Here is a 27,742-nt window from a genome sequence, read left to right as displayed (position 1 = left end):
GGTCGCAGCCGGGTCCCCGCCCTGAACGGAGACTTCCGGCCGGGGCGGGCCCTCGCATTACCGGCACTTTTGCTGGAGACATGGCGCTGCAGGGCCGCGCGTTCTTTGCTCGGGTGTCCCGCCTGCCCCGCGATCCCGGTCCTCTGAGGGTAAGGCAGCGCGGGGTGGTGAGGCCAGGCTGGCTTCCCCAGGCCAGGGGTCCCGGGCCGAGGAAGCGGGAAGACCGGGGTTCCTGGGAGCCGGGAGGTGAGAAAGAGCAGGGAAGGGGGAAGGCCAGGGATCCCGGGACGCGGGCAGGTGAACCAGGCCCAGGGTCTTGGGGTGCAGGGACGTGAGAGATGCCAGGCAAGGAGAGGTGTGAGGGCACAAGGTTCCAGAACTTGGGGGAGAGAGGAGGAGAGAGGAGAGGGCTCCAGGGACGCAGTGAGGGGAGGGAGGCCCAGGGTCCCAGGACGCAGGAAAGTAAGAGAGTAGGGGGAAAAAAGAGGTATAAACCTCCGAAAAAGGAACTTTTGTTTGCAAATAAGCAGGGAATGGGACACAAGTAGGCTGGGTGAACTCTGGTTTGTCCAGTGTTAGAATGGGAACTCAGATTATTTTGGAAGAAGTCCACTGACCTTTTACCTACTTTTAGCACTGGCAAGCTCTTAGTCAAAGCTAGCCTGGCGGGCATAGCTGTCAGTTCTGTGGGTAGGAAAGGGTAGGTTAGCAGGTTGGTTCCCTTGCTGAGGAAGCCTCCCCTGAGCAGCGTTATCGTTCGTAAGCCCCCACCCCACCCACAGTGCTTTGTTTTTTTTTTGGGATGTGACAGGAATGACTTCATTTTGTATAATGAGTTTTCACAAAGCAGATGTACATGAAAATGAAAGAAACCAAAAGTCCTTTCTCCCGCTGGGTCCCAGGATCCAACTCTTGTCAGGCAGGCTTGGGCCTTCCCCCCCTCCCCCAATAAACAAGCACAGTGTAATAAAGTAATTTGAAAAAAATAAAAACCTAAACCACGGTTAGATTCACTTTCTAGAGGTGCTTCTCATGGTGGAATCCATTTTTGTTTCCCTCAAGCTTATTTTGTTTTGCTTTTCAACATTTTCCCACCAAGTCTACAATGGAAATAAAATAGGCAAGTGAAGAAACTAGGGAGGGAAAGGAAGTGGAAGAAGAAGAAAAAAAAAAAGGGCACTATTTCAAGGCAATCCTTGCCCCTAACTAGGTTAAAGATCTTAAGCTAAAAATCAGAATTTCCTTATCCAAATAGAAAAGTCAGCCCACCAATTGCTATCCTCACCTGTAGTGTTCACATTAGAAAAATATGGGGTGGTGTGAAGAATAGGGTACTGGAGGGCAGCGAGGTAGGAAAGGACGAGTCCCAGGGGTGCAGAGAAGGGAGGGAGGATAGCGGTCAGACACGGGCTGGGAAGGGCTCCAGATGTAAAGGCAGGAGAGCAGGTGACTTCTTCAAGTCAGAGAGCCTCCCGTAAGTGGTCTGTTCTCTGCGAGCCTTGTATTGATAGTGTTTGTCTTTAAGATAACACAGCATTGTAAAGACAGACAAAACCGCTGTTTCTTTCCTGAGAACTAGTCCTTCTTGTACTGGCCACATCTCTGACCTATCGATGCTGTTGGGATTGCAGCCCCGGAGTCACAGACCAGAATCCCAGTCTTCTGATACCACTGGATGATGCACTTCGAGAAGGAAAAATGAATTAAAAACGATTGCAATCTGATGCTTTGAAATTCATTAGCTTAAGAAAAATGTTTAGGCATGGTGGTGCATACCTTTCCTCCGAGCATGTGGGAGGCAGAGGCAGGTGGATCTCTGTGAGTCAGAGGACAGCCTGGTCTCCAAAGCGAGTTCCACGACAGCCAGGACTATGTAGAGAGAACCTGTCTCAAAAAAAAAAAAAAAAAAGTTCTGAGGTAATAGAGGTGCCTGTCTGCTTGGCACATGGAGGCTGGAGTGAAGTTTGAATCCTGGGGGAGGAACGATGAGCTGCCAAGAAACATTGTATAGTGAGAGCTTTCCGTGTCAGAGAAACGTTCCAATTGTCATAAGCACCATCTGTGAATGCCATTTTAGACTGAATCTTGACCTACGTATGCCTCAGTTCAAACCAGTCAATAACTAAGACTCCTGCTTGGCCAAGTGCTGTGTCCTTGAGATTAAAAAAAAAAAGGACTTTGATCTTAGTTTTTATTTCATTCTCCTGAGAAAATGTTTAATTTAATCAGTTGTTTATCATGAAATGTAATTGTTGGGCTTTCTTTAGAGAGTGTGGAAATAGATTCATTTATGTTTCTGGAGTGATGGTTAGTATCTCATGATTAGGCTTTGACACACATCTAGTGCAAGGATAGTGGGTGTAACAAAAAATTAGAAGAAGAAGAAGGCAGTGCCGTGTGTCTTGTAAGGTTAAATTCCTTAGTGAAGGTGTAAAACTTGCCTGAGTTTGTAGACTCTGGCCTGTTGGTGCTCACTGCCTGACCTTTAGTTTTTATCTCAAGTAATCGCTTTATTATTTTTATAAAAGTGATTCCTGGTCAGTATTAATCTGAGCAGTTTATATAGTTAAATAAGGTACAAAGTAACAATTCTGTAAAAAACAAAGTTTTTCTTCATTCTATTTACAATTCTGTTATCCCGTCTGTAGTTCTGTCTCAACTGGTTAGTTCACTGATTGTCCCCAACACAGGGCCTGTCACAGAGTAAGCACGGAAGAAGCGTGCAACATGAGTGACTGTGCGTGCACACCATGTTGTGGGGTTGGAAAATTTATCACCACGGTTCACACCAAAAATGTGTGAAAAAGGTTATTACCAGCTCTGACAGACTGAAAACATGGTGTATTATAATGCATAGATGAATGAAATTGTGTATGCAGAGGCAGACAAGGCTGCCTGGAGGAGGAGGGCCCAAGAAGAAATTCCAACCTAGGGCCTGAGAGATAGCTCAGGGGTTAAGAGTGCTTGCATCTTTTTCCCAGCACTCATGTCGTGTAGTCATAACCAGGGGATCCGACACCCACGTCTGTCTTTAGTGGGCACATGTCCTAGTCACTGTTCTACTGCTGTGAAGAGATGCCATGGCCATGGCAACTGTTATTAAAGAAAGTGTTTAAGTGGGGGCTGGCTTACAATTTCAGAGGTTAGTCCATGATTATCATGGCAGAAAGCATGGCGGCATGCATGGCAAACATGGTGCTGAAGAGGTAGCTGAGAGTTCTACATCAGGGCAGCCAGAGAGAGAGAGAGAGAGAGAGAGAGAGAGAGAGAGAGAGAGACAGACACTGGGCTTGGTATGGGCTTTTGAAAACTGAGTCTACCCACCAGTGACATACTCCCTCCAACAAGGTCATACCTCCTAATCCTTCTCAAGTAGTTCCATTCCCTGATGACTAAGCATTTAAATATATGAGCCTATAGGGGCCATTCTTATTCAAATCACCACAGCACCTGTATATATTTGTACATATAAACACATACACATAAATTAATATAAAAATGATAGTTTCATTTTGAAGACTAACATGTATCAACAAGGAAAGGGTCATTGCCCATTTCTGCAAGTTGAAATGATTTGCTGTAGTATAGTTTGTATCTTAGGACATGGAAAGTAGTATATGAAGTTCCTGATCTTGGTCTAAGGACATCATGGTAAAATGCAGTCATGTTTGCTTGGTGTCCTTGATGTTGGAGAGCTTCAGAAGAAATGCTGTCTCTTTCTTCCATTTGGAAGAAGAAGATAACACCAAAGTATCACTGTTTGGCTTTTATTGATTAATTTTAAAAATATGTATTTATCCTTATTTCATGTGTATGAATGTTTTGGCTTCATGTATGTCTCTGCCCCAGATGTATTCTTCGTGTCTGCAGAGGCCAGAAGAGGCCATCAGTTTACCTATGACTGGAGTTACAGATGGTTTCAGTCACCACTCAGGTGCTGGGAACCAAACCAGGCCTTTGAAGAGCAGTAGAATCTTTACTGCTGAACCATCTCTCCAGCCCCACTTCTACCTGTAGCAATGGCCTACCTCCATTCTATGCCATCCTGTAACATGCACCAACGTTTAATATACTGTATATTTCTCTTAGTTTGTTTATCCCATTCCCCTAAATCTAATCTCACCAAGATAGAATAGTGTATCTTTATTTCTTTGTCCACTGCTACATTGTCATTGCCTAGAATAGTGTTTGGGGCAGAGTAGATGCTCAATTAAAACCTTGCTAAAAATAAGTAAGTGGATGAACTTTACCATAATTATCTGTTTTCTGTCTAATAATTTTCCACATAAGCAAATTCTGATTGTTGGTTCAATGATCAGAGTCATGTTACTTTTGGCTAATGCAATAGAGAGTCAAGAAGAGATGTCTCAAGGGCAGACAGGAGTGAAGACAAGTGGAGCACCTCCAACCATTCCCTAATTCATCTTTGTTTCATCTCCCTTTATTACACAGCACTGGGAAACATCTTGGTCTGCATCTAACCGCAAATAGATAAGAGCTGTAATAATGGTGGAAAGTACACCCCATAGCTCAGAGTAATGACTTTTTCAAGGACTTTGGTTCATTCTATGAGATGTGTCATTACTCAGAAATGAAATTTCTGCCTTGCTCCTGGCAACTGCATGATTCAGCCTATTCTTTGGAGTCCAGCAATGCATTTTCTTTTCCATCCAGGCCCATTGTTGCTGTGGCAACAAGATCTAAGCTCCCCAGGAGCTCAGCGTCCCAGCTCTCTGTGCAGTGCTCTGTTGTAAGTTGTAGGTGGGTAGGGATGTTCAGGTGGTACACAGCACTCTCTGCAGTGCTCTGTTGTAAGTTGTAGGTGGGTAGGGATGCTCAGGTGGTACATAGCTCTCTGTGCAGTGCTCTGTTGTAGGTTGTAGGTGGGTAGGGATGCTCAGGTGGTACACAGCTCTCTGTGCAGTGCTCTGTTGTAGGTTGTAGGTGGGTAGGGATGCTCAGGTGGTACACAGCTCTCTGTGCAGTGCTCTGTTGTAGGTTGTAGGTGGGTAGGGATGCTCAGGTGGTTCACAGCTCTCTGTGCAGTGCTCTGTTGTAGGTTGTAGGTGGGTAGGGGATGGCTCAGGTGGTTCACAGCTCTCTGTGCAGTGCTCTGTTGTAGGTTGTAGGTGGGTAGAGATGCTCAGGTGGTACACAGCTCTCTGTGCAGTGCTCTGTTGTAAGTTGTAGGTGGGTAGGGGTGCTCAGGTAGCACACACGGTTACAGAGTGCACTTCAGCTAGCAGGTGAAGAGTGGGGGTGGGTCACAGAGTTTGAACAATTTAGTTCTTTAAGTTTTTAGGGTGATCTTCGGCATTCAGGGTACTGGGGGCAGTTCTTTCTCTCTAAGAATCTTGCTTTCTGTATTGGAAAGTACAGAAGAGCTGTCCCTCCTGCTAAGAACTGTAGGTGCTATACTGAAAAGGCAGTGTCTGGACACTAAAACGGACATGTGGCTAGCACAGACAAGCACATTCTAGCAACCAGACAAAAATTGCAAGAAGCAATGGAAGACTTATATGCAGGCAATACAGGGAGTGCTTTGGAAGTATAATAGGTACACATTTTCACATCCTTTGAAATACATGGTTGGCCAGTTTTTACCAAACTGATGTTATATGACAGTTAAAGAACAGTCTGCACAAACTCCCACTTTTTTTTTTTTTCCTTCGAGACAGTGTTTCTCTGTGTAGCTTTGTGCCTTTCCTGGAACTTGCTTTGTAGACCAGGCTGGCCTTGAACTCACAGAGATCCGCCTGGCTCTGCCTCTCAAGTGCTGGGATTAAAGGCATGCACCACCATTGCCCGGCTTTTTTCTTTGTTTGTTGTTGTTTTTGTTTTTCGAAGACAGGGTTTCTCTGTGTACCTTTGTGTCTTTCCTGGAACTCACTTGACAGACCAGGCTGGCCCCAAACTCACAGAGATCCGCCTGGCTCTGCCTCCCGAGTGCTGGGACTAAAGGCGTGCGCCGGCTGGTGGCGTCTTTAAGAACTGTTTTTGTGTTGCTTTTCTTAGTATTGTTTCCATATCAGACCTTCCTGTATTGTGTGCTTGCACACACGATTCAATTTTGTGTTGGATATTTCAAATGAAATAGTATCTAGTGAATGTAGAATTCTCAAGCAGTATTATGCTGCGTCTACCTCGTTAGTCTTTTTCTGATAGTTTACTACAATGAGTAGTTTCTTGTGGGTTGTTCCAGAAGCTTCTGCAATTGTGTCAACACATAGGAAGATAGCCTCTTCTGAAAGAGCACATTGTGGAGGTTATGCATCACTTGCTTTGCATCTTTCTTTTAACACATAATGCTTCACATTGTTGGTATTCAGCAGACATTGTCGGTCAATTGGACAAACTATCTGTGGCAGTGTTCACCTTCAGCATGTCATCTGTGTTCTTCTTTCAGTGGGTAATAGGTCCGTGCTTTATGAATGGCTTTGGCTATTTCGAGTCTGTTGCAGTTCCATATCAATTTTAGGTTAGTTTTGTCAACTTTGTAAAAAGTGAAAGAATTTTAATAAGGATGTAATTAGCTTTCAATGCTGGCACTAGAACCCAGGGCTTTGTACATGCTAGGCAAATGTTCTACCCCTGAACTAGGCCTCTTGCTCCTTAATGCTTGTAACTCGATCTAAGGGTATTACATGTGACATTTTGATCAGTGTTGCCAAATTGATCCCCAGAGAAGTAGGCACCAATCAGAGGGGAAATGGTGACTTTCACCTAGTTTTGACTGGTGCTTCTGCCAAGTTGAAAAAGAGTAGTTTTGTCTATCGAGAAAAATAGAGCAAAGGTTAGGAGGTGAAAGTTCTTGGCAAGCTTTAGGAATGCTTCAGCAATAGTAGCTATAGATTTTACTGTCGGAACTGGTATGAAGTGGCTTTAGAAAAGCAAGCTGAGACCACTGTACTTCGAAGACCCAAGTACAGTCCTCAGAACCTATATAAAACTGGGTCAGGTAGTACACACAATCCTGGGAAGGCGGAGGTGGGGGGACTCCTGGGACATGCTGGTCAATCAGCCTAGCCCAAGCAGCAATTCAGATCAATGATGGACCCTGTTCCAAAGAACACAGTGGTCAGCCACTGAGGAATGGTATTCATGGTTGATCTCTGGCACGTGCCTTTGCACTTTCAAATTCACACACACAGATGGAGAGAGGAGAGAGAGAGAGAGATCAAAGTGTGTGGTTTTGTCTTTTTGATTCTGGATGTATCCATGCTTTTAAAGCATGCATTTTAATTGTGGAGGCCTGATCAACAGTCATTATATTGGTGGTGGAATATCTGAGCCAATCTTTATTAAATATTGATCTGTTCAGCCTCACAACTTCCCTATGAAAATCTATTGTTTAATGAATTTTACAGATTTGAAACTGACTTTTCTTTTTAAAAAATCTAGCATGTTTAAGTACTACTTTTTAAAAGATATTTATTTTACATGGACTGCCAGGAGCTTGTTTGTGGTACAAAAAGCAAAACAACACCAACAACCTGATCTACAAAAATCCCAAACTTGTTCCAACTCCTTTCGTATTGATGCGTGGGTTTTGTTTAGACAAGGGGTCATCACTCAAATGTCTGAGGGCCCTGAAGGCTCTGTAAATGAAGAAGGCCTCTCAGTGAAAGGGCCACACTTAGCTTGTATGACTAGAGGCTGGGCAGATGCAAAACTTACCTCAGGTGGGCATGGCTTAGGGTTGTACTGACTCATGTAGTCTTTGTATGACTTGTGAGTTTTATGTGAAGTCTCCCAGCATCTTAATCTTGATTCAAAGTTTCAAGACTTGCTGCTAGCTTCATAATACACATTTGGCCTAAGATTACCAATGCATGTATATTTTAGTTAACCTTAACATTGTTGGTATTCAACAGACATTGTTGAGCAATTGGACAATTTATCTGTGGCAGTGTTCACCTTCAGCATGTGATCTGTGTTCTTCTTTCAGTGGGTATTAGGTGCATGCTTTATGAATGGCTTTGGCTATTTCGAGTCTGTTGCAGTTCCATATCAATTTTAGGATAGTCTCATCAACTTTTGTAAAAAGTGAAATAGAATTTTAATAAGGATGTATTTAGTTTTCAATGCTGGCACTAGAACCCTGGGCCTTGTACATGCTAGGTAAATGTTCTACCACAGAACTATGCCTCTTGCTCCTTAATGCTTGTCTTTTAACAGGTTACTTTAGGTTAGCATCAATCAATAAGTAATTTAGAAATGAATCTCATCTATGTTTTTTTAATCCCTTAAGGAAAGGACAAAGATGATACTTTCTCAAAATTGCCATTTTGAGGATAAATCACCCTTGATGTACATGCTGTGTATGATATGAGATGCTGCTGAGTATGGAAGTGGGAGTGGGTGAGAGTTGGTCTTCCTAAGGCAGATTTAGAGCTCAACATGTAATAAGTAGGCATTTCCAAAATATGAAGACTTTAGAAAGTTTTGAAAAGTGAGGACATCAAATATCTACAAGGAAACCAATGCTGATGAGAAAGTTATTATTTCTAACTAAAGAAAAAAAAACTCACTTCTAAATAAGCCACATGTAGAAAAAAAATCACAATGCAAGATCTGAAGATAATTCAAGGCCCATTTATGTTGCATCCACTTTTCATAATTCAGAAGGAAGTGGCCAGATGCAGTTTTGAGTTATTCAGGATTTTGCCTTGTAAAAAGAGGCACGATCACACCATGGTTCTGTGAGATCTAGTCACTTTGTGAGTCTTAATAGACAACTTGTGATTAGGCAAAGAGATGGCTGATTTCATGCTCACACATGTGCTGTTAGTTACTAGAGGATGGTGTCAATCAAGAAAACAAGTAAGCGGTCTCCCTTTCAGTGTGAGGAAAGGAATTCATAAGATTATTATCAATCAGATCATATGAACTTACTAAGACATGAAATGCTACTTCATTAACACAGCAGATTGCTATTATCAAATATAATATTTTTATCTTGTATACTTCCTTTGCCACTTAGAAAGCTGATAAAATGCTTTTAAATATATTTTAGCTGGGCGGTGGTACTGCACGCCTTTAATCCCAGAACTTGGGAGGCAGAGCCAGGTGGATCTCTGTGAGTTCAAGGCCAGCCTGGGCTACAGAGTGAGTTCCAGGAAAGGCGCAAAGGTACACAGAGAAACCCTGTCTCAAAAAACAAAAGACAAAAAAAATATTTTAAATGTTTTTATTTAAATGATTAATTATCCTTTAGAAAGCTTCAAATTTCCTGCACAAATTAACCCCAAATAAATAAAAATTCATGGCAGAGCCTTTTGAACATTTCAGTACATTTTTTCATCATTCCCAGATAGTGACAAATTTACCAGCCCACTTGCACAAATTTCCTGATTCGTCATTCTAATGGAGTCCTTGTGGAGGTGGGTGGAAGTCTTAGGCAAATCTGCCATTTCTAAAGAAAGAGATGATTGTAGGCTGCTTGGATTGTTGCATTGTAGCAAAAGGATATTGTGGTGGTGGTGGTGGTGGTGGGAGAACAGCATTGTCAATATGATGATACAATTATGATGAAGAAGATGAGACATAACCAGATTTGTAAAATTTAACCTTCCTGATTATGGAAGATCATACTTGCTCAGTAGATTTTGGAAAAGAAAACAAGTTGTCCATAACCCCATCACTTAGTGATAACAACCAAGTACAGTGAGTCTCTGAAGCCAGACACATAGGATTTTTGTCTTCACATCTTACTATTATTTTATTTATTATAGACTTACTATTTTTAGAAATTTTATTTATGTATTTGTGTGAGTGTCTGCCATGTTAGGGGTGCTCAGAGGCCAGGAGAACATTGCGTGGAGCTGGGGTTACAGGTGTTTATGAGCTGAATGATGCTGGGTGCTGGAACTGAACTCAGGTCCTTTGGAAGTGCAGTAAGTGAGTAAGCTTCACCACTGAGTAAGCTCTTCAGCTCCCTTGCCATTATTTTAAAAAGTAGATTATTTGTCCTTTTAGAGTTTCAATTTCCTAATCTGCAAAATGAGCATGACAACAGAATTTATACTGTAGCTTTGTCCACAGGCGGCATGGGCAGGTGGCACATGGTCTGTAGCTTTGCCCACGGGCGGCATGGGCAGGTGGCACATGGTCTGTAGCTTTGTCCACAGGTGGCATGGGCAGGTGGCACATGGTCTGTAACTGTTGTCCACAGGTGGCATGGGCAGGTGGCACATAGTTCACTATTTATGGTTGTTTCCTTCTTGTCTTTGTCCTAAGTGTGTTTTTATGGAGACCAGGTGGCTTCAGACTTGCTATGTATTTGAAGATGCCCCTGAATTGTTATCCTTAAGCATCTACCTCTGTGGTACTCTGATTACAAGTGTGCACTACCACACCTCATTTTCTGTATAGTTCTGGGCATTAAATCTAGGATTTTACACATACTAGGCAGTACTCTGCCTACTGAGGTACATCCCCACACCTGAACATTGATTATTATTTGTAATTAAGGAAATAATGTATGTGTATATATATATATATATAAATTGACTTAACATCACACCGTAAGTGCTGTCTTATATAAAGTTGGTCAGCCTTATTTTGGTCTGCTCCCAATCTAATTATTTACAGCTATGTAGCATACAGAAAAACTCTAGCAGGCAAAGATAGATCTAGAATTTTGATCCTGCCAGCATGACCTACCTGATGGGGAAATGTCACATCTCCCGCTGGTGTATTAATGAAACTTAAGAGCAACTTAGAGGAAAGCCAGAGGCAGTGTGCCAGGGTATTGAAAGAGCAGGCTCCAGAGTTTGTCTATATTTGAATGTGGTCCTACAACTTCCAAAGTTCATAACCTCCTTGAACCTCTGCTAGGCAATGGGGTAAAAATCATACCTATTTCAAGTCTGTGGTGATTACATGGTTTGTTATCTAATTCTAGCTCATAGTAACCACTAAATGAATGTTAGTTTTATGGTGTATGTGTTTTTAATTTATTTTTATTTTATGTTCATTGATGTTTCACCTGTATGTATGTCTGTGTGAGGGTGTCAGAAGCCATGGAATTGGAGTTACAGACAGTATGAGCTACCATGTGGGTGCTGGGAATTGAACCCAGGTCCTCTGAAAGAGGCCAAGCCATTTCTGTAGCCCTTTACTGTGTGTTTTGCTCCTCATTTAAAGTTTGTTTTTATAATTAAAATGTGTGAGAATAGCAGTGATATTCACAAGTAATTGATTTTTTAAACTGTGAAATATAAAACTAAGCAAAAGGAATATGTTTTAAGTTAATTTGAGTTATTTACCTTTCACTTTAAATATAGTGGGAATAAAAATTTTAAAATAATTGTCTTTAGTAATTCAAAGACAGAATGTGGTTTTCATCTACATTTTTCTTTTCTTTTTGTTAATGGGCTGGCTTTGAACTTGTGATCTCCCTACCTCAGCCTCCAGAATGTCCATGATTACAGGTGTGTGCTACTCTCCTGGCTCCTCTCCCCCAAAAAACAAACCAAACAAAACAGGGTTTCTCTGTGTAGCCCTGGCTGTCCTGGAACTTACTCTGTAGACCAGGCTGGCAGTGACTCAGAGATCCACCTGCCTGCCTTTATATTCCTAGTGCTGGGGTTAAAGGTAAGTACCACCTCTGCCTGGCCAGCTGTATTACTTTCTATACTTGAATGTAAACATAACATCTGCAAATAATAATGCCACCATTTACACCGGAGTGCTACGTGCTGTGCACTCCTTCCTTTCTCTAAGTACTACTGTTTTTATTTACTTATCACAACTAGTGAAATCCTTACAATGTCCCATGATGATGCTTTTTTTGGTCTCATTTATGAATGAAGGAATGGAGACAAAAAGCAGTTTAAGAACTTGCATATGACTATGGAGGAATTTCTTTCCCATGTTGTCTAAGCCCTGGAGCCCTCATTATAGTACTTAATAATTATATTCACTTACTATGTTTAATTATTCAGAAAAAGTGCTTAAATTCAATAATGATGGACAGTTAGAAGGTTTCATCTCTTTTGTAAATATACAGGTGTACAAGTCTTAACTCATTTTTTTCTTTTAGTTTTTCAGTCATGGAACAAAAACACTGCATCAAAGCATCGATGCTCCACAATCTAAATTCTTCCTGCCCCTTTTAAAGCCGATGCTACCACCTAATACTTTCCAAGGAAAAGTGGCTTTCATCACTGGGGGAGGTACTGGCCTTGGCAAGGCTATGACGACTTTCCTGTCCAGCCTGGGTGCCCAGTGTGTGATAGCTAGCAGGTAAGGGGCGCTTGAGAGTTTGTGAAAAAACTGTGCCACAGTATTACAGACACAGTGTTCCAGGGCCATTGGATTGCATCTTACAGAAAACATTCTGTAAGATGATTAAATAAATGACCTTGGAAAAATTCAGTTGTAATTTGAGTTGTAAAAATAGTAAGGACTATGAAACTGCTGGTGTTTGCAGTTTTCATTTTCTGAATATGAAGGTGGAGTTCTAAAGGACTATATGGAGGTAGTTTTGATTTTTGTTGGGCTCCTTATCCTTCTTACTATTTCAATTGATAATGAATACCATGACAGAATAATGGATTCAACCCTTAGGGTTGCTTTAAGGTGGACAAGAATTTCAACATACATATTGTGATGGATGTAAAGCCACACAGTAAGAAGTTCTTAGGTAGATATATCATCTTGTTATGGAATATTTGGTTAACTAGGCAAAGATGGGTTTGTTTAAATATTTGTTTAATTTGCAGAATATTACTTTAACTATATGAAGGTGTGTTACATTTGTTTATGGTGCATTTGTTAAATTATGTAAAGATGTGTTGCTTTTTCAACCTGCCTGCCTAAGTCTAAGAGAAAAAGAAAGAGAGAATGAGGGAGAAAGAGAGGGACATACCTGGGCCCAGAAGACAGGTAGCTGCCAGCCAGCTAGCCACAGAGAAAACAGGAAAGTAAGTCATATAGAAAGAAAGAAAGAGAGAGAGAGAGAGAGAGAGAGAGAGAGAGAGAGAGAGAGAGAGAGAAAGAAAGAAAGAAAGAAAGAAAGAAAGAAAGAAAGAAAGAAAGAGAAAGGAAGGAAGGAAGGAAGGAAGGAAGAAGGGAGAGAGGGAAGGAAGGAAGGAAGGTCAAAAACCCCTGAGGAAAAATGTAGATGAAGAGAAATAGTTAAGTGATTAAGAGCTAGCAAGAAACTAGCCTAAGCTAAAGCTGAGCATTCATAGCTAATAATAAGTCTCCATTTCATGATTTGGGAGCTTGTTGGTGGCCCAAAAGAAAAAGCCTGGTACATTTGGCATTCCAACATGGGAACCAAATTTTCACATAGAGCCCGAGATAGCTGAAAAAAAAGCTGGCACATTGAGTAGAAACAGCATGCTGGGTGGGACACCTTCTGCAGTAGGCACAGGCATCCCAGAGCTGGGGTGAATTGAATGCAGTTCCCAGTTGAACACAGCCCTTCGCCAGGCTCATGGATTGTAAACCTTGTCTCTCACAGACAGAGGAGAGGGCAGGGCTACCCCCTCCCACTTAGCAGTTTAAAGTTTGGCTCAGGTGTCAGAAAATGTTGAAAGTGAGCAGCTGTAGGCACTTTGTAAAGCCAGTCCAGATGGAAAAAACCCTCTAAACAGGTTCCAGTGTTTTTAAAAATGTACATAGGCTAAAGAAAGAAAAGAAAAAGGGTATAGACAGTCATAGAAAAAAATAGTTTAAAAATAATAAAGTCTTTAAAGAAAGAGAAAAGTAATATAAAAAAAGAATAAGCCACATAGAGATGGGAAATTCACAGGGAGCCTGGATCCTGTATGGTGATGTATTGACTATGAATTTTTTGAATGCTGATGAGTGATCAACAGCTGCTGAGAGATGTAGGATTGTAACAGGGACTGCTGAATTAAACCAGCCTAGACACTTTAGGAATGCTTTAACTTTAAAATGGAAGTTAGAAAATATATTGCATTGAGGAAGTGGTTATGCTGTGGATTTCTTCAAGGTTAATAGAGATCAGGTTTGATCAGGGGAGAATACTGGCCTCAGACATAAAGAATTAAAACTAGGAAAAAACTACAAGATAGGTAATGTATATTTTACCTGCTAAAACGTAAAACAAAAAGTCATCTTTGGCTGGCACTGTGTGTACAATGCACAGTCCATACTTACATTACTCTAGATATGTATGTTACATTTGAAAGTTTGTGTGTTTTCAGAGTAAGGGGACCAGATAACAATGCAAATGGGTGGCCCAGGTGATCCAGCCTCTCAGAGCAGTGCCTCTGTTACAGTTTCCTCAGATTTCTGCATCCAGAATAGCTTCAAGGCTGCTGGCTGTGACTATTATAGACAGGATTGCAGATAAGCCTTGTACTTTCCCATTCCACAGAAATTGGACAACAAATATTACAATTAATTTTCCCAGGACTTGACCATTATTTCAATTTTCTCAGGTTCCCTAAAGATGCTTCACCCACAGACAACAGGAAGCAGTCTAGAGAACACAGTGCCCCAAGAAGTAGGGTGGGTGGTTTTTGGTTATTTGATGTGTTATGGATGATTGTCATCATTTAGGGGGAATATAGGAATATAGGACAAAAAGTCAACTATTAGCCTCAAATATTTTACATTGGTATGGATTTTGGCATATTGATACAAATTTTAAAGTTATTTTTGTTATACTATATGTATGTTTCTACTCTTGTTTGGGTTATTGTGCTTATGCAGCTCATTTAAAAATAAAATATATAATTAAGAAATGCAGGTTAGTAGTTAGTTATATGTAATAATCAAACTTGTAGTCATATTAGGTATGTTTCCAAGGTTAATTAGTTATATTTATATAGATAGATAGATGGTCTTCAAACACTTCAGAGACCTACAGAATATGTCATTTAAGATGTTTAATAACCTAAGTCTTTTCATGACAGTGAGACACATTTGCTCCTGGCAGCATCAATCTACTTTATTAAAGGATGATGGAAATTAAAGAACCTCCATATGGACTTTGCTTTCATTCTGGCAAAGTTAGCCATCTGAGCAAGAAACTGCTATTGCCTTGACTGCTGACAGTATGCTGTACAAACTGGATAAGCAAGATACAAAGGAAAAAGACTGTTGAATTTTGCCAAGATAAGGCAGGACAGTCCTTCAAAATTCCTGCTTCATAGAAAAGTCTGCCAGACATTCTGCAGGACACACAGGAAAGTGACTGCTGAATTTTGCCAAGACTAGTCAGGATAGTCCTTCAAAAGTCCTGCTTCATAGAAGAGTCTGCCAGATAGCCTAGACCTGTAGGCTGAAGATGGATGACTCAACATTTCAGGGGAACTTTGGGTGACTGTCCAGGCAGCCAGATGTCTCTGTTATTTCAGAAGTGGTTTGCACTGCACTTTCTGTCTACTCAAGTAATATATATCCTTCTGGGGTCTTTGATGGAGTTGAAGACTAGATAGTTATAGTTACAGTTTTCCTTAGTTATTATAGAAGGTGAATTTGGATTCACCAAGGTAGGATAAATAATTAAAAGTAATTTCTCTGAATTTGCCGAATACAAATGAACTGGTTATTGTAAATGTAATTATTACTTGGTAACTGTTCTTACTGTATATGATTTTACTATGTTAAAGTTAAAATCCTTTTTCATTTAGATAAAAGAGGGAAATGTTGTGGGATATTTGCTTAACTAGGCAAAGATGTGTTATATTTGTTTAAGTTGTGGAATATTACTTTAAGTATGTGGAGGTGTGTTATATTTGTTCATGCTGCCTTTGTTAGTGATGTATTGATATGTTACATTTGCTTATGCTGCATTTGTTTAATTATGTAAAGATGTGTTGCTGTTTCATCTAAGGAAACTTCCTAAGGTACCTGATTGGTCTAATAAGGAGCCAGTGGATAGGCAGAGAAAGGATAGGCAGGGTTGGCAGGCAGGGAGAATAAGTAGGAGGAGAAATCTAGGCTCCAGAGAGGAGAAGGAAGAGAGAATGAGGGAGAAAGAGAGGGACATGCCCTGGGTCAGAAGCCAGGCAGCTGCCAGCCAGCCATGGAGACAGCAGGAAAGTAGGACATACAGAAAGAAGGAAAGGTAAAAAGCGCTGAGACAAAATGTAGATGAAGGGAAACAGTTTATATGAGAGCTAGCAAGAAATAAGCCTAAGCTACGGCTGAGCATTCATAAATAATAAGTCTCCATGTCATGATTTGGGAGCTGGTTGGTGGCCCCAAAGGAAAAGTATGGTACACCATCTTACTATGAAATCTGGATCTTCAGAGCCTTGTTTAAAACTTTGCTCAAGTTATCACTTCAGTGACAGTCAGTATGTCAATACAATTGCAAATTGACTGGAACATTTATTATGTTCTCAATGCAATGTTTTTAAGAGTTTTAAAATGGTATTTTTACTTTGATGCTATACAGTTCACATTCATGGTTGGTTTTTTTGTGTTTCTTTCAAGGATGTAAGATTGAACTAAGGGTGATTCAAACTCATAAATTTAAACTGAAACCCCTGGGGATTATAACAGCAATATATTTCTTTGGTTGAAGAATAAATATAATGATTCTAATCAAGGAAACAATTCAAATTTAAATTAAGTGAGTCAGGTGTGGCTGAACATACTTTAATCTTAGCACATGGGAGGTAGAGGCAGGAGGATGAGGAATTCAAGGCCACTGTCTAATGCCTAAGAGAGTTGAAAATCAATATTAACTACTTGAGTTTCTGTTTCCAAAACAAAACAAAGCAAAACCCTCAAAATAATTTGATATATAGATAATTGCTAAAGCTACTCGTATGAAAGTGATTAAATCTGTGGATTAGTTTCAGATATATGAAAATTATTTCAATTTAACTTAAAAAAATGAAATCAACTTGATTTTCCTAAAAGTATAAATTTTATACTTCAACAGAAATGCTTTTCTTTGTGTTCTTTAGCTTAGGAAATTAAAAGGAAAAATATAATATGAAAACATTTTAGAACTCATGAGAAGCTACCTGTGTTTATTTCTAGGAATATTGATGTTTTGAAAGCTACTGCGGAAGAGATTTCTTCTAAAACTGGAAATAAGGTATATTGAAAAGCAGCTCTTTAAATCTGCTGTGGGGATTATAATGTTTATATAGTTTATTTGTAGTTTTGTGTTAGGAAGTCTGGAAACGGCTGAGTCTTTCTTTTTCTCTCTATCATTTTTTTGCAGGTTCATGCAATTCGGTGTGATGTACGGGATCCTGATATGGTGCATAACACCGTTCTGGAGTTGATCAAAGTTGCAGGGCATCCTGATGTAAGTGCAACAGGGCTGAAGCCTTCCAAAGCCCCTGAGGACACCACCTGGACACACAGAGGGAAGGAGCTGCTGGTGTGATGGAGAGCCAGAGCAAATGCCAGCTCTGCTTAAAGCAGAGAAAAGATTAGGTGGACTGCACTCCCATTACGCCATAGGACTACTTTAAAAACATATTCATAATTGTAGAGCAAACTTGGTTTCACTTTGTTTGATGATATTATACAATAACCAGCATGCAGTAGTGACTGACTCGGTTGCTTTTCCTAATGACTATCAGCATTTCTCAATGGAGGAGAATGGCACAAACCAGGGATATCATCAGAAATTCCACATTTCTGCTTTCTAGACCTGAGAGGTAATGAGTCCTTTACTGTTACTTGGCTCATTTATGAGAGAAAAGCTGCTTCTTCCAATAGTCTCAAAGAGAACACTTTCCTCCGATCAAAGCTGTTTCAGACAGGCCTGTAATACTGAAGCTACTGCAGAGCCCAGCAGAGCCTGCCCTCCCTGGGAGTGAGGCAACAGCCCCCAGGGAAGATGGCCACTTCTTAAAATTAAAGGGCAGTATAACTTCAAAGGCTTCATTTGGTGATTTGTGTATGTGGGTGGAGGCTGGGGCAAGGATTCCCTCTCCATGTAGCCCAAGCTGGCCTGAACTTCCTGTGTATCCCCAGGCTTTTAAGTTTTTTCAGTCTTTTCCTCTCAGCCTTCCTGATGTTGCCTTTGAGCCAACACAGCAGGCGCAAAGGTATCTTATGATCGTTGAAGTAAAGAGTAGTTACAGGGTACATACCCTTACCTACATTTGTTGTCTCTATAGTCCATGCTAATTAAAGACAGGACTTGGAATTTTGGGGTTGGGAAATTACAAGTGGTTTTTACAGATTCAAGAAACATGAAAATCAAGTGAATCTCATGGTATTGCTTTGTAGCTCACTGGGATGTTCAGATCCCTTGCCTTATTTATTTTAGGTGGTGATAAACAACGCAGCAGGGAATTTCATTTCTCCCAGTGAAAGACTGTCTCCTAATGCTTGGAAGACCATAACTGACATAGTTCTCAATGGCACAGCCTATGTGACTCTGGAAGTTGGAAAGCAGCTAATTGAAGCACAGAAAGGTACGTTTATTCACTCCTCCTGAGTTTATTGGCACTTTCTCAGCCGGGTCTGTGCTAAGCCCTGGCATACTTCAAGATGTAAGTGAGACAGTCTGCACTTGTATGTCTCACAGGTGTAAAGACCCATGTTTACCAGAGGTTGTGGTGTAAGTCGTAGTAAACACGGGCTTCAAGGGCATTTGGAAACTCAGAGATGGGAATGACTACTTCTTCCTGTGGCCAGTGATTAGATTCAGAAATAAGTTGCGATTGAGATTTATTTTCAAAAATGTATGAGTAAAGAAAGAGGATGAGAAATCAGGAACATCCCTGGACAGGCCAGCTGGAGGGGAAGGGCAGACGTGTTTAGAGAGCAATCGAGAATTCGATGTGGATAGAGAAGGGAGAAAGGAGGCAGGAGACAGTTGTGGGGAAGTGGCTTGCTATGTAGCTGGCAAAGTCCCCGAGACAAAATAGACAGTTAGCTGTCCACAGAGTTACCTTGTGAAGAATGGTGATCTAATGTAAAATATCACTGACCACGTTGTGGGGCTGGGAAGTTTGATGTTTCTCTTTTTGGCATATGGATAGATGGTACGGGTGGTGAGGCAGGAGAAGTCTCAAAGCTGATAGCAACACAACGCACAAGAAGATGGTTTCTAGCTGGGTGAACAGTTCAGATGAAGGTGCCATCTTTGAGACTGCAAACACCGGAGAGATTGAGACCACTACAGAGAGACTAGATTTAAATGGATGTTACTAGAACATTTTTGTCAAAACTGTGAATCAACCTCTTTATTAAAATTTATGTCTACATAAATAGAAAATGTGCAATGCCTGTAGGTATACTTAAACAAGCATAAACATGGTGAGGGGGAAGAATTGCTAGAGCTAGACAGGGTGCTTTGCTTACTAGATTCTCTCTACCACCTTGTGTAGCAGACTTTGGATGGTGTGTCCTCTGAAGCAGAGATGTACAAGATTGTGCTCCTGAATAATTTGGGGTCAGGACTTGAAGCTTGATGCATTTTCTTGGAGTAGGTAGAACACACAAACAAGACCTAGGACTCTCAGTGGCTGGCGTGGGGAGAGGAGGATGTTATGTCTGACCTTGATTCCTCTGTGGTTCAGAAATTGTCTGTGAGGTTCAAATTCTTCTCCCTAGCGTGGCTAATTCACAAACTGGCTTGAGCAGGGATGATAAAGACATGGAAGAGTGAACAGGATTATAGAAAGCCACAGCTTTTTAAAAGATGCTTGCAATTTCTGTCCTTTCCCAGCACCCAGCACAATCCCCATTACCCATTTCCACTGTAGCAAAGTGGATGTGATTTGGATCAGGACTTTCGTGACACTGTTATTTCATTTACTAATTTATTTTTTTCCTGACAGATAGACAGACTTGGGCAGGGAGATGGGGTTGTGGGCTGTCTCTGTGTGTCTGCTCTTATGTTTTGACCCCTTGTCTGTCTTGTTGGCTCTGTGTGTTTCCTTTCTCTCTGTTCTGACCCTGTCTCTCTGTCTTTCTTGCTCTCAGCTCCTCATGTACTTCTTCATTTTCAGTTCTCTGTTTCTTTCTGTTTCCATGACCATTTTCTTCCTCTGCTTTATGAGCTCTTATTTCTTCCCTTGCTCATCTTTGGGATCCTTAGTTTTCTGACTGACTCACTTTTTATTATTGTCTTTTATTTTAACCCAGACTTCAGTCTATTTTTATTCATCACACTGGATTAAAATTCTATGGGCTTCATTATAAATGTATTAGGTAAGACTTTGAAAAGATGGAAGCCCATTTCTATTCTTCCACGTTTCCTGTCAGTTGAGACTGTGCCCTGATAGTTTGTGTTCTGGGCTGGAGAAGCTGGGTACTGTGGGTCTAACCTGGTACTGGATTAGCAGTTGAGGCTCTCAAGTGCTCATGATCTGAAACATACCAATTTGGGTTAGCGTGGATTTTGGTTCAGGGGAAGCAATGCATATAATCCCTCATCAAAAATATGTAGGAATCCAACACCTAGGAAGTCAGTCTAGGCACGTCATGGGGTAGTCGTCTAATGAAGATGAAGGCGTCTGCTTTGAGTGCACTGTTGCTTCCTAAGGTCAGGGGAGGGCATGGTGGGTGGCTGAAGGTCAAGGGCAGCCTAGCTAGAGTTAGAAGCACAGCTGGTGGTGATACAAAGTTAACAGCTATGAATAATAAAAAAAATGCACCTGGCATTGCTTGTCCCTGTCTTGTACCGGGACCACTAAATCTCCACACTCTTTGTCTTTCTCACAAGGAGATTTTGGAGGCAAATCTGTTTTCAGAGATCTAGAAGGTGGAGTTTGAGATGCAGGAGTTGTGGGAATGGCTAACCTAACCGTGCTTACTCACATATCCTCCAAGGGACCTCAGCACCATCCTCCATCCCGAGCTCTCTGGCCTGAGCGGTATGTTGTTTCTGTTCTCAAATATGTGGACAGAAAGAAACCTGGTGTGGAGAAGGCCTTATGGAAGTGTGCTTCAGAATACTTTCTTGTGGTCCCTCAAGTTTCACCTCCTCCTCCCTTCTTCCCTTCCGTTGTTTTCAGACAGTGTCTTCTTCTTTAGCCCAGGCTTTCCCTCAGCTCTTGCTCAGCCTTGAAAGTGTGGGCATTACAGGTGTGTACCACCGCACTCCACCGCTAATTAAAATGTTTTGTAAAACATATAAGTATATTTTATTCTTTTATAATATTAAACTTACATTTTTTCATATCTAGTATTATATCTCTGTAAGAAGTAGAAAATCTGTTTTCTCACAACCTAGAGTACTCTTCAAACTTTTAATTCACTCAACTTACTGAGACTCTACTATGTCCCAGGTACAGTTGCTACATACGTGTATAGTGTCACTTTTCACTCTAACTTTATACAGTCAATTTAAGAAATAAAGCAACAAGAAAACATGCTTTCTTACCTACACACTTACCATTTCTGATATGTACTTCTTTAGACTATCTGGATTTCTGTCTACTATTAATTTTAGTTAGCCTCAAGGCTGTTTTTAAATTCATTCTGATTCACATTAGGGGCTATGAATTTTCTCTGTATTGGTGTGTCGGAAGATAGCGCGTTCAGTTTAAGGACATTTTCCCTTGCTTATGGAATTTAAAATTGACAAGATTTTTGATTCAGAATGTTAAAGGCGTCCTGTCTTCTGTGTGGTCCCTGATGAGGGTTGGTGAGGACAGGGACCTGTGTGACCTTACTTTCCCTTTCCTAGTGGTTTGTTGTTTCCTCTATAGTTCCTGTCTTCCGTTTATCCCTCTTGGCATTTGTTTACTGCCTAGGAATTGTACTGTATAGTTTTTACCAAATTTGATTTTTTTAGTCTATAGTTCGTCCCTTTAGAACTCCAGTTACACATATATCATGCTAGAATGTCCCATAGCCACTTAGCAGTCTGGTCTTTTGTTTGTTTTTTCCATTGTGACCTTTGTATTGGATAGTTTTTATTGTCTTGTCTTCACTGACGATCTTCTACAGCTAAGCTCATTAATTTTAAAATTTCAGATATTACATTTTGCTTGCCGTAGATGTTGCTTATTTCTATTTTTATGTTTTCAGTGATTTTTAGAATTTCATGTATTTACTTGTGTTTGAGTATGCACATATTTGGATGTGTGTATGTGGACTCACCTGCAGTGAGTACATGAGGTCAGAGGACAACTTTCAGAATGAGCTTCTCTCTCTCTTTCCACCATGTGGGTTCCAGGGTTGGACTCCAGTCATCAGACTTGGCAACAGGTTCCTTTCCCCAGAGGCCCATAGTTAGCCTCCTTTGACCTTCTTTAACATGTTTTCTTTTAAATCTTATATCAAGTTTATAATATTGTTATAAAGCAGAAATCTTAAGTGTTCTTATTAATAAAATCAAACCTGAGGTCAGTTATTGGGGTGAACGCTGGAAGATCAGAGAAGCAGAACAAGCCACAGCTACCTCACCTCGACAGTTCCTCAGCTGATCCTGTTTCCTCAGACTAGAAGCCTCTGAGTCTTATCCAAATGAATCTCAGCTGAACTGTTGCTCCAAAGCCTAAAAGCTTAACCAGCCAAATGCTTCTAGTTTCTAGTCTTCACGCCTTATATATCTTTCTGTTTTTGCCATCACTCCCTGGGATTAAAGGCTCACTTCTTGGGATTAAAGGCGTGTGTCACCATGCCTGGCTGTTTCCAATGTGGCCTTGAATTCACAGAGATCCAGAGGGATTTCTGTCTCTCGAATGCTAGGATTGAAGGTGTGTGCTACCACTGCCTAACCTCTATGTTTAATATTGTGTCTTGTGGTCCTTTTTGTACTCTTTCTATTAATTGCTTTTCCCCAAGTTTCTAACTCAGTGTAAGTTTTGAGTTTTCCTTTGAAGTGTGTTGAGCCTTATTTTAGGAAGCAGTTACTCTGAGTACATGATCATTTTACGACTCATCTTTAAGGTTTATTTGGGTGGGTATAGCAGCTTTTCCTTTGGGGCTAACTTAGCCCTTAGGTATGGTTTTTCTGAACTGGCTACAGAAAGTCTTAATGAATGTTCATTAAGTTGCTGATCACCCCCTTGTCTCCCAGCCCTCTGTGAGGTCTACAGATACTGTTCAGCTCACAGCTGCACTGGCAGCTGCTCTTTGCCAGATTCCATGGATGCTTACCCTCAGGAGCATAATGGGCGTCAGTGCACGCCCAGGGAGACTCCATGGAAAGTAATTGAGCCTGTTCCTATTCTCAGAGTTGTTTCTCACTCCAAAGTCCTAGGATGATGTTAGGCTTATCGTCTTTGGAGGACAGGCCTTCTCCACCTGCCATAAGGTATCTGACAATGACAGGATCAATATCATGTCTCTTGTATAGTTTTTATGATGCTCATGTGAGTCCACCTTGGACTGATCTTCATATTGAAGTAGTGCTTGGCTACGGGGGATGAGTTTCTTAAATTCAGGTCTTTGTGTTGACATGCCAGGTACAGGGGAGTGCAGACCGGCCATCCCAAGACATTAAGACTAGCAGCAAGATGTCACACTTTCCTTAGAGTTCATTGATAAGGGCTTGTAACTCAAAACCAAGAAGAAGCCCTGTGGTTTTTGTGACTCCTTTTTGCACAGGGCCCCGTTTTTGTCAACCGTGTTTCTTTGATAGGAAATGATGTGGCTGCATTCTTGATAATGTCCCCTTTCACTTCCCAGGAGCTGCATTTCTTGCTATCACTACCATCTATGCTGAGAGTGGATCAGGCTTCGTAATGCCAAGTTCTTCAGCCAAATCAGGCGTGGAAGCCATGAATAAGTGAGCATTACTGTGTTAACTGTGTTGCTGGAAATAGATAAAGTTCTCTGGTCTCCATTCAGAGAAAGGTAAAAAAAGACTGATTTGGAGCAGACTGTGTTTAATCACATGTTCCCATGCCACAGGACTGGTTTTTCCTGACCTGGACTTTGACTGATGCTCTCAAACTATCTCCATAGGTACCCTATAATTTTAAAAAGCTCACTGAATTTTATCTGTTGTAAAGTTGGTGTCTTAAGGTTATTATTATGTTACAAAAATTTTTCTTTTTTTTTTATAAACTCCTGAGGAGAGAGTGTTTTCCTGAGTTTTGTACTAAAGTCAGTTGCATGTCTGAGCAATTAGGATGCTGTTTCTCCCGGGCACTACAAACTACATGGCTTATTGTTTTCACAGAGTCATGGTAATAGGGTGCAAATTTGCCATTATATAAAACACTTTGGGGGGGGGTGTAGAAACTGGGTTTCTTTACAGAGCCCCCTGTTCTGGAACTCATTCTATGGACCAGGCTGGCCTCAAACTCACTCCAGAGTGCTGGGAGTAAAGGTGTATGCCACCACTGCCTGGCTACATAAAACATCTTAATAGATTGCTCTTAGCTTCCTTTTGGCACCATTATGCTTCCTGGTCTCCTTTGCCTTTCCCTCTTCCTCCCTCTGTCTTACCTTCCTTATTTGCATTATTTGTATCTTGTAAGATAACTTTAGTCTCCTTTTGCAACCATGTTAAGTACATATATGTACAAATATACACAAGAAACATACCAGTGCTAGCTATAAAATAACATGTTGAAAAATAGACTGTAGAGTGCGTTTCTAAACAGGCTACTACAAGGTTCCATGTTCTCTCTTAGGATGGTATTTTGGTTTAAGACATTCAAGATTTTGTTTGAGTCTTATTTCCTTTGAAGTTCAGCTTAACAACTATGGTAGATCCTAGTTAAACAAGGTGGTATTAATGATTTAAAGCTGTGTAACCCATGTCTTGCTCAGATGATAAAGTTGTGATGCTACCTGCAGACATTGTTATCCAGTGCATAGGTTATAAGAAAAATAAATGGCCTTTGTAAATGTAAGCTGGGGCTGCAGGCAGTGGTGGGGATGAGCCCAAAGCTCTCATGTAAGCCCAGCTGGCTTTGAACTCATAGAAATGCACCTACCTGTGTCTCCTGAGTGCTAGGATTAAAGGCATGTATCTCTATGCCTGGCATATTACATTTCTTGTTGTAAACTGTAGATGTGAGGTGTAGTGACTAAGGACACTAAAATGTAACTGTTAAGTTGTGTAGTAGAGGAGGTAAAGGTGTAGCCATGGCCTAGATTCCTAGAGTTTGATGGATGGGCAGCATGACCTTGAGAAAATGGTTTAGTCTTTCTGTGCCTCAGTTACCTGCCTATTTGTAACACACTGACCTGTGTGTGTGTGTTTCCTGGCAAGCAGTGAATGTACAGTGAACTCTGGGTAGTCATGCTTGAACACACAGTACAAGATTTTACCATGTTCTTTGTTTACTTTAATTTTTAGGAGTCTTGCAGCTGAATGGGGTAAATATGGAATGCAATTTATTATTTTTATCTTCTTTGGTTTTTAGATCTCTTGCAGCTGAATGGGGTAGATATGGAATGCGATTCAATATAATTCAGCCGGGGCCTATAAAAACCAAAGTGAGTTCTATTTGACATATTATAACACTGTGCATGATTAAAGAATCAAACAGTGGAGGGTGCATTCTGATTGCTGTGTGGAGGACTTTCCAGGGATGCCTGGATCTGAAGCTGTTGTAGGGAAAGAGTGAGTGAAACTGCAATATATATATATATAATAAAACTCATGGAAAACTGACTGAAAACCGAAGCATGCAGTTCAAGTGGCATCTTCTGCGTACTGTTCCAGAAGAACTGTAGTCACAGAAGCATCTTCTCTGCACTCCAGTGACTAGGAGATATCACCTGCTTCATGTAGTTATTTGCCTTTTAAAAATTGTTTTAGATTTATTCAGTTTTGTTTTATGTGTGAGATTTTATCTCATCTGTGAACTATGTGTATGCTTGGTGCCACAGAGGTCAGCAGAGGGCAGTAAATTCCCTGAAATTGTAGGTAGGGATGGTTGGGAACCATCAAGCAGGTGCCAAGAATTGAACCTGGTCCTCTGTAGGAGCAACAATCTCTCTTAAACTGCTGAGCCATCTCTTCAGCCCCTGATTGCATTTTTTTGAATGCCCACTGTATACAATAGTATTGGGAAAGATGTGAGAGCATTTGTGCCAGAGTGCTTCCCAAGAAAGGACACTTGTAGTGGGGAAGTGGGGGAACAGTTTGTACCCAAGTCACAGGTAGCTCATGTTAAAGAGAAGAAGGAAACTGGAGCCCCGGCCTTCCCTGGCAAGCTATGATGGAATGAGGGTTGCACTAGCTGGTGCTTTTAGTCTTTGCTGCTTTTTACCTGCCTTGGGAGAACTGCAGGCTCCCTGGGCACCTTCAGGGAGAGCTCTCTGACCTGGACTCAAAGATCTAAAAGAGCAGGAACCATCATGATTCATGAGTCTGTGGACTTGGAGCTCCCCTTGCCGTGTTCCACACATCAGACACAGAGCAGAGGTTTGCCAGTGTAACTGCCGTCTCCTCTTTCTGATGGAGCTGAAGTTAAGAGCCCTTGTTTTAACTTTTCTATTTTTACTTTTGAGGAAAAGAGAAGAAAGTAAGTTCTCTTGAAAATTTCATTGAATTACTTTTCTGAATTGACTAAATGAAATAACAATCACACTGTCTCCACCATACAATGTAGTCTCAGAGTTCTTTGGGGTGTATTGTTTGTTCATTTGATTTTTATAATGACTTACTGAGAAAGGAGAAATGGGAAAACTAAGAGAACAGCACAGCTCCTTGGTAGATATTTTTCTCTTAAAGGGTACATTTAGGTAAAATGACCTGTTTTGGCTGACAGTGATTGTGAAAGAATTTTGTGACATTCTTTTTACAACATCTAAGGTGTGAACAGCATGCTATAGTACAAGTTGTATTTTATGTAAAATCAAGAAACTAAATACATCTATACACACACACACACACACACACAAACTTAATTTTTCTTTTTTCATTGTTAAGGGTGCCTTTAGCCGTTTGGACCCAACTGGAAGGTTTGAGAAAGAAATGATTGAAAGAATTCCCTGTGGTCGGCTGGGGACTGTGGAGGAACTTGCAAATCTAGCCACCTTTCCTTTGCAGCGATTATGCCTCTTGGATTAATGGGGCGGTAAGCATTGCTGTGTGTCTTCACTTTTTTGAAGGTGTGGGGAGCCCTATTTTGGAATCAGTCCTAATAATACTAAATATAAATATGATTTTAAAAGATTTAATTAGCTATAAATCATATAAAATATTTATACATTATTCATCTTAAACATCTATTCTTCAATAGATTAATTTTATTAAGTTCAAGTTGTCTTGGTTGACACTGTTTAAAGATGATCTTTAAATTGGGTAGGATTTTGTTGGAAGGAGCATTCTAACTAGAACAAATAAATTTGGATTATACCTCAGATTTATCCTTTGAAATTTGAGCTTTGATTGAAGCTACCAAGGGAGACTGCATTTATTTAGGGTATGAAGGTGGATGATGGTTGAGAGACTTTCCAGAAGGAGTGAAAAGGTTTGTGGTGTCTTTTCCAGGTCATCAGATTTGATGGTGGAGAGGAAGTATTTCTGTCAGGTGAATTCAACTCTCTAAAGAAGGTAATGCATTTGATGCATACACTACTATAGGCCAGGAGACTGGGCTCTAAATTGTGTGTAGACCCAATTAAACTGACATCGTTTCCCTCTGTCAGATCACCAAGGAAGAGTGGGACATGATGGAAAGACTCATCAGGAAGACAAAAGGCTCCTAAGATGGTTTCATTTTCATCTGGGACAAAAGGGACTAGAGGCGACACAGATGGACCATGGGCTTCTGCTTGTTTTCAGGGTTAATACATGTTTGCATTGATGATGTCTGTATTTCCAGGGATCAAACCCAGAGTGTCTGGTATGCTAGTGTGCTGCCTCTGAGCTGCACCTCAGCCCTAATAAATGGTTAGATGGTCATCAAGTACA

The 27,742-nt window shown here is 40.8% G+C and overlaps 1 protein-coding gene across 1 annotated transcript; it reads left to right on the top strand.

Moving 5' to 3' along the window:
* On the top strand, nt 1-27,742 carry Decr1 (2,4-dienoyl-CoA reductase 1). Its single transcript, XM_036180107.1, is given in 11 exon segments — nt 1-149; nt 12,047-12,249; nt 16,981-17,038; nt 17,168-17,254; nt 18,230-18,377; nt 23,551-23,650; nt 25,242-25,314; nt 26,756-26,863; nt 26,865-26,903; nt 27,320-27,382; nt 27,478-27,742. Coding segments are annotated over 11 exon segments (1,008 nt in total). The 5' UTR covers nt 1-80; the 3' UTR covers nt 27,538-27,742.

This window comes from Onychomys torridus, chromosome 2, assembly GCF_903995425.1.
Source record: "Onychomys torridus chromosome 2, mOncTor1.1, whole genome shotgun sequence".
Classification (NCBI taxonomy): domain Eukaryota; kingdom Metazoa; phylum Chordata; class Mammalia; order Rodentia; family Cricetidae; genus Onychomys; species Onychomys torridus.
Note: the sequence above shows the minus strand (reverse complement) of the source record. Positions and strands in the feature narration are given on the sequence as shown.